The sequence below is a fragment of the Frankliniella occidentalis genome, unplaced genomic scaffold (assembly GCF_000697945.3).
Source record: "Frankliniella occidentalis isolate FOCC.00 unplaced genomic scaffold, Focc_3.1 Scaffold34, whole genome shotgun sequence".
In the NCBI taxonomy this organism is placed as follows: domain Eukaryota; kingdom Metazoa; phylum Arthropoda; class Insecta; order Thysanoptera; family Thripidae; genus Frankliniella; species Frankliniella occidentalis.
Window position 1 is genome coordinate 1,270,531 of NW_026267164.1, and position 6,640 is coordinate 1,277,170.

Here is a 6,640-nt window from a genome sequence, read left to right on the forward strand (position 1 = left end):
GAACACGTCCCTGGCGTCGGGAAGGGGGTTCTAATCCCGACGGTGGAAGCCGTAGGACGGCGGTATGTCCCCTCGTACACTAACAGAAAACTGCTGCTTGCGACGCGAGACGCGAGAGGAGTTGAAGGGTCCAACTTTCCTGAGAGCCAACGACATTGATGGATGGAGTGAGTATGGCTCGTTACGCTTCCCTCGCGACACGTCACAGGCTGAGAGTATCAAAGCAAGAGGAAGTTGGCTCAAATATATGCATCTTTCCGATAGAGCCCACCTGAATATGTTCGCATACATAAAAAAAGAACTACTTCGAAAAGAAAACAAAACAACCTAAAAACGACAACAGAGAGGCAGACAGCCCAATGATTAAAGAAAAACAGGGTGTCGCGGCCGTCATTACCCCGTTGCAGCCCAGTTGCGAGAGTATACGCTAGCACGGAGTAGTGATGCCGTCGGACTGACACCGTGTCCTAGGGACTTGCTTTCTTGCTTTTTGTGCCGAGTGTTTTCATGTCTGTGTGGTTCCCTGTCAGTCCGTAGGCCACAACTATGTTCCACATGCAGCCTTTCATTACAATTTTCAGTCATAGGAGTTTTGAAAAAAAAATTAAAAAGAAGTCGTAGCTTTTAACAGTCTCATATTTAATATTCATCCATTGCATATCCACATCATATATACATTCTTTATATGCAGCATGCGTACTTACATGTACATAATTGGGTACACAAAACACACAAGCATACAGTTTTATCATTTTCTAAGACAGAATAACACAATGTGGTCTAGCACAATTGTAAAGTCCACAGAAATAAAAGAGATGAAGACAAGAAATGCAAGTACCTGGGGGCAGTCTTGATATGAAAAACAAAAGGAAAAATGTACTTTCAAAAGACGTTTCCTATGCCTCATTCAAGCAGACATAATACAATAACTGGCATTCATGAATTTACACACACAAATTGCAAGCAATGCCACAAAGATTATCACATTGAATTTTGAAAGGGTATGGAAAGCTTATCCTTTAGTATGTGGCATGCTGACATTATAGAAGTAAATAAATTTAAATCCAACTCAAAAACAGACAAGTTTAATGAAATAAATATTTATCACAAACTGTACATGATGGCTAAAATCATTGCAGGAGCAATGTTGTTATTTTCTTACTTACTAACAGTATAGACACTTTTGTGGTGGTCTTACTTAGTTACGTGTTTCTTAAAATGTAAAAAAAATTGAATTGCGTAGACACTGCAAAGTCTTTGTTCACTTTCATGTACCGAAAGAAGAAGTGTAGTTTGCATATCTTCTGAACACTAAACCCCACAACTTGTTGATGTGTTGACGTGTGTGGGTTGTTCTTGCTCCACCATACTTCCATGATGATGTTACTTTCTCTTCAGCTGATGAACAAATTTTTTAATTGCAGTGAACAGAGCCACATACAGAACAGCACTTCCCTACAACTTGCAGTTTGGAAAGGGAAGAGTTTATCACTCACTTTGTATTCTAATACTTATACACAGCATGAATTCTATAACACTCAGAAAGAGATATTATGGACTCCATAATTAATATTTGTGATTTTGTTTTCAGGATTCAAGAGGATTTAATACTCAGTGGATCATGCAAAGAACTTTAATACAACTTTCTCTCCCTTACTGAAAAGGAATGATACTTGCTGTGATCAAAATTCAGCTGGGGTTTTTGCTGCAGCATTTGTCATAAATAAAATCAAGGCACTGACTGGAAAAGACATTTGGTTCCGACTCTTAAGCTATCTGGCCCTTTGGTTTAAGAGCACAACATGTATGGCCTCACAACTGGGACTGAACCCAAAATTTCAGTCCCATACCTCCACTGGCAAAAAAAAAAAAAAAAATTACATCAGATAAAATGAAAAGCAATTATCATTAATCAAAGATAAATATAGAAAGATGTCAATACTGAGGAATACTGAATGACACAGGTTGTTTCATCACGCTGCTGAGGTTGAGAGAGATATATTGAGACTAGGAAGTCCATAAGAACATGAAATGTTTGGTTTACTTAATGTCAACTTATAACAAGGAACTAAAGATAAATATTTTCTTACCCTCAAACTTTTGTACATATCCACATTGGGTAACTAGTAAAAATCAATACTGGTTTCCTAGAAGTACATAGCACATGTACCTCATGAGCAAAAAAATAAAATAAATCATATTAAGTACATTAAGTTAAAAATAATAATGACTAAAAGTTGAAAGCCACTAGTTAACTCAGAACTCCTGACATGACTTGCCTTCACTTAGTTAGGTAGTTCATTGACTCAGACATGAGAAATCCATTCACTTTGAACCTAGGCACTTTGCCGTTCATGATCAGACTGTAAAAACTCAAAAAAAAATAGCACAAGGCTTGAGCATTTGTATGTTACAATGAAGGAAAGAGTGCTAACCATGATTGGAAAATGAAAAAGGATAAAAAAAATCACAAAGAGTTCATTAAAATGTTGAAAAAAATATTGCAAATAGATATACTTGTGCCATAAACTTCACAGTCAAACTTTGCATTCCATGATTGAAATAGTTCAACAGTTCAAATAAATGCAGTTTTGTGACAGTAATAGACATTTTGAAATTCTAAGTATAAAACACGGTATTGCACCTTTTTAAAATTCATTTTAAAAACAGAACGTATTTCTGATTAAAATTTGACACATCTCAGTTTCACATACATCTTTGTATTGTCCGACAGTAACATAGTAAAGCAAAGCAACAAAGCAGAATTGAAAGAAATGCGATATGTTCTAAAATTAAGTTATAAAAAGTGAAACTCTGAAAATACTTCCTGTAATAAGTCCATCAGAGTAGGTTGAGGCAGGTGAGAGGGCAAGGAAACATGAGCGTACGGTTCGGTACAACCGTAAACACAATCGTCATACTAAACCATCATCTCGTTTAAGATTGATGTTCTGTTCAGCACAGAAGTCTCTTGTTAGTGGGAGACAGTTAAAGTAGGTACAAATTTCGCAGTCATAAACGGGAATAACGTAAAATAGCGCAATCAGCGCAGCAAATAGGAATGTAGAGGACAGTAGGCACACCCAGATTAGAGCTATTTTGCGTTGCCTGTCGTATGGCCCAAATGACACAAAAGGTAAGAGAGCATATGATAGTAAGAATCCAAATATGAATCCAAATACATGTGCATAGTTGTCTACCCAAGGGAGAAGACCAAGCACAAACAGCATCAAAGTGATACCCAATAACTTAAAAAGTGCATGTGAAGGCCTTTTTAACATGGGCCACACATTCAGTACTTCCACTATGAGACAGGCTAACAGTCCAAATTGTGAACCAGCAGGACCAACCTAAACAGAAAATATAGATTTTAGAAGCCATAAATTAACACATAAGTTTGATTTAGATAAGGTTGGGAAAATAATCTTACCTCTGCTCGGTATGGAACAAATATGGCACTTGCAAGGTTCCCGGCTACACCAGAACCAATATATATGCACCCAATTCGGAAGGGTCCTGTGAGCTTCTCTAAATCTCTCATCAAAAAATACTGAATTACTATGGTTATCACCAGATGGAACAACCTGAATAGGGCAGTAAAAATAGTTAGCACATTACAGAGGAAAAGAAAAATTTACAATAAATCATAGAATTATAGAAAATTACCCTGCATGAAGAAATAATGATGTCCAAAGCCGATAAAATTGGTCTGGAACTTCTGGAGTATAAAATGGCATCATACCACATACATCATCCAAGCAGGAAACCTAGAAATAATTCAGTTTTGTTATTAAATTACCAAAACAATAGTAGGTTACAGATACACCGTTTTATGAAAATTTCTTATGTTTTCTTCAGATTTGAGGATGATATCACCTACCTGTGAGCATAGGGATGCTTCCTCATGAAAATATCCCCTCACAAAATCACAGTATTCTTTTGTTGTGATCTCACATGAGCCATGAATTCCAATGCAACATGGATGACCAATGACCTCACACACCATATGCTCAGCAGCTTTATCTTTAGACTGAAAGCGTCTTTGAGGTGGACCTCGAGAATTTGTCTTCCTACAAATTGGCCACTTTGTGATATCGTCTGGCCACTCAAATGGTGCTATTGAGGCTGGGGCCTCACAATATCTGTGGAAGAAAAAGAAAAATTAATTAAAATATGAAACTAGTTTTGATTTTATTACAACATAAATTCAATGATGCATACTTTGGATCCAAACCACACACGGAACCTGATATTCGGCCTCCTGGCCCCAGATTTCCAGAGCTCCACTTCTTCCATAATTCAATTGTATACTGTAATAAGTTGAAAAGAAAAAGGTGAGAGATGTTTAATAGAAGAGCCCTCTAAGAAGACAGTGAACATTTCTTTATAAATGCTTGTTTCAGAAGCTGTGGAAAAAAAATTACACTTCAAATCAAAATCACTGCACATGCTTGAAGAAAACTGAAATGAAGATTATTATTTTCTCCACATCCCAACATTGCTACAACTAGAAACAAGCAGGAAAAAAATGGTTTTAACAGAACATAAAAACAATAATTAAAGACAAAATACTAATGATTGACAGGTTTAAATATTAATCAAAGTCTCTTCTAAAAAAAAAAGAGACGAAAAACAGGGAGCACTGAACATATGAATAAGCAATTCAAGACAATAAATGGAACAACTACATTCAACCTAGAACCATTTTTAATTTTTTTTTGCAGTTGACCTACCGGTGATCTCGTTCCACGTGGCAAGACCAGCAAGAGGGAAAAAGACAATACAGGTCACACACATGGTACATTTGACTATTGAGTCTTCAATACATGATTTTTTTAAAAGAAAAAAAAAGCATCAACAGGAAACTCAACATTTCTGGGTAATGTTTTGTGTTTTATAAAGTAATACTTACTGAGCAATCACTTCTAGAGCTCTGAACACAACCAGACTCATCATTTCTAATGCAACATGCTGTATTTCTTTCCTTCATTCTACTTTCTTCTATTTCCTTGAGAATTTTTGCATCTTTTCTCATGCAGGGTCCAAATTTGGCTCCAAGATGTATAAGATCCGCCTACACAAAAAGAAGACACAAATAGTCAGTGATGGAAAAAAAAAATCAGTCCACATATATTGATTAATATTATGAGTTTCTTAAACTTACTGCTCTAGGACCAATCCAGAAGTTAGCTGGCTCTGAATAATCAACTTGCTTCAGAGAGAGGCTAGTTGTTAGGACCTGCAAAACCAAGGCGTTCCAATGATCAAAATGTTATGATCAAAAGTTTGAACACCCATACACAATTTTGTTTTTCTCAGTGAAACTTACCAAGCCGGAGCGCTGAGTCAGGTTAATCCCGATAGTCCCAAACCCGTAACACGCAATTGAAATAATAAGAATGAGGATTTGCACGGTGGTGACCCAGTACGTGAAGTAGGGCCGGTGATCCTCCAGGTCCTCCAGCTGCTCCCTCACTTTCGGTTGCCGCGCCACTGACCGCTTCACCGACCGCCTGGAACCACCACAGACAAGACGTGTGAGGCCACAGTGTGGTCACAGGCCAGAGGGCGCACTAAAGGTAGGCAGCCCAGCACTCACCCGAAGAGCCGGCCGACGACGCCCATGCCGTACTGCCTCCTGTCAGAGTTGTCCTTGACCCTGTCCACGAGCGGCGGCTGCATCCGCCTCAAGCCCACCTCCCTGCAGGAGCTCTCGCCCCGCAGGTCGGCTGGCTGTCGCGAGGCCGTCCTCGTCCAGCACCGGTCCCTGCGGACGCACAAGAACAACCGTGAGTGACCGACCGCCTGGGGAGGACCACCGGCAAGAGTGGCGACAATCAGAGGCTGCTCACGCACCTGGCGGGAGTGTAGCTGCCGTGGTAGCCGTGGCCGCCATCGACTGCGTCGCGCAGGTGCTCGCGCTGCGCCGCGGACGCCGCAGCTGCAGAGGTCGGCGCCGACCCGGACGGGTCCAGCAGGTGGCTCAGCTCACCGGCACCCGGCACGGCGCCGTCGAGGCCCGCCGGCAGCTCGCGCGAGTCCTTGGTCACTTGGTCGAAGAACGGCTGCAAACACGGAAAGAACAAACCGCATGAGATGCAATGCTCTCATCTACCCAATGTTGGTCACCCGACCGACCGCGACGCTCACCTCCTGCACCGAGTGCAGTCCGACGGTGGGCGAGGGCGTTCGCAGCCTGCCGTCGTCCAGGTTCACCTGCGGCACGGTGGAGGGCTGGATGGACCGGGACAGCGTCCTGGCCAGAGCAGGCTCCCTGGCACGTTGCCTCGCCAATCGCTGCACCGCGCGAAAAACAAAACAACGAAACATATTACAAACCGCACACAACAGGGTGGTGCAAGTTTCTACAATCATGTGCCCCCTAGCAGTCTTGATCCTTCGCACAATCCCGCTGCAATCATGTGAACATGAACATCCTATCGCAATCCAGCGAAATCTAATTGCAATCGCATTATGCGCGTACGCAGAACGTGTGAGATGTGGTGGCGGCGGCCGCCCCGCATCCCATGGCACGTCACTCCCGCCCTACTCAGTCGGTCGGTTCTTTTTGCCCTACCCCCCTGGACCGGGCCGGGGGTGCTGGATGCTGAGTGCTCGCCCCGCCCCGCCCCGCCCCGCC

The 6,640-nt window shown here is 41.7% G+C and overlaps 1 protein-coding gene across 2 annotated transcripts in view; it reads right to left on the minus strand.

The window, feature by feature from the left end:
* Positions 1-618: 618 nt before the first annotated feature.
* Positions 619-6,640, minus strand: part of LOC113212542 (inactive rhomboid protein 1) — a 122,343-nt gene continuing 116,321 nt past the window's right edge. Inside the window, exons 7-18 of one of the 2 annotated variants that reach the window (XM_052265993.1) lie at positions 6,151-6,297; positions 5,857-6,065; positions 5,600-5,767; positions 5,330-5,513; positions 5,165-5,239; positions 4,911-5,074; positions 4,734-4,758; positions 4,222-4,310; positions 3,881-4,142; positions 3,667-3,767; positions 3,431-3,584; positions 619-3,350 (exon numbers count right to left, since the gene is read on the minus strand). In XM_052265993.1, the coding sequence (XP_052121953.1) occupies positions 2,916-3,350; positions 3,431-3,584; positions 3,667-3,767; positions 3,881-4,142; positions 4,222-4,310; positions 4,734-4,758; positions 4,911-5,074; positions 5,165-5,239; positions 5,330-5,513; positions 5,600-5,767; positions 5,857-6,065; positions 6,151-6,297 (2,013 nt within the window). In that variant the 3' untranslated portion in view covers positions 619-2,915. The remainder of the gene's footprint in view (positions 3,351-3,430; positions 3,585-3,666; positions 3,768-3,880; positions 4,143-4,221; positions 4,311-4,733; positions 4,759-4,910; positions 5,075-5,164; positions 5,240-5,329; positions 5,514-5,599; positions 5,768-5,856; positions 6,066-6,150; positions 6,298-6,640) is intronic. The other variant, XM_052265994.1, reaches the window with a different exon arrangement.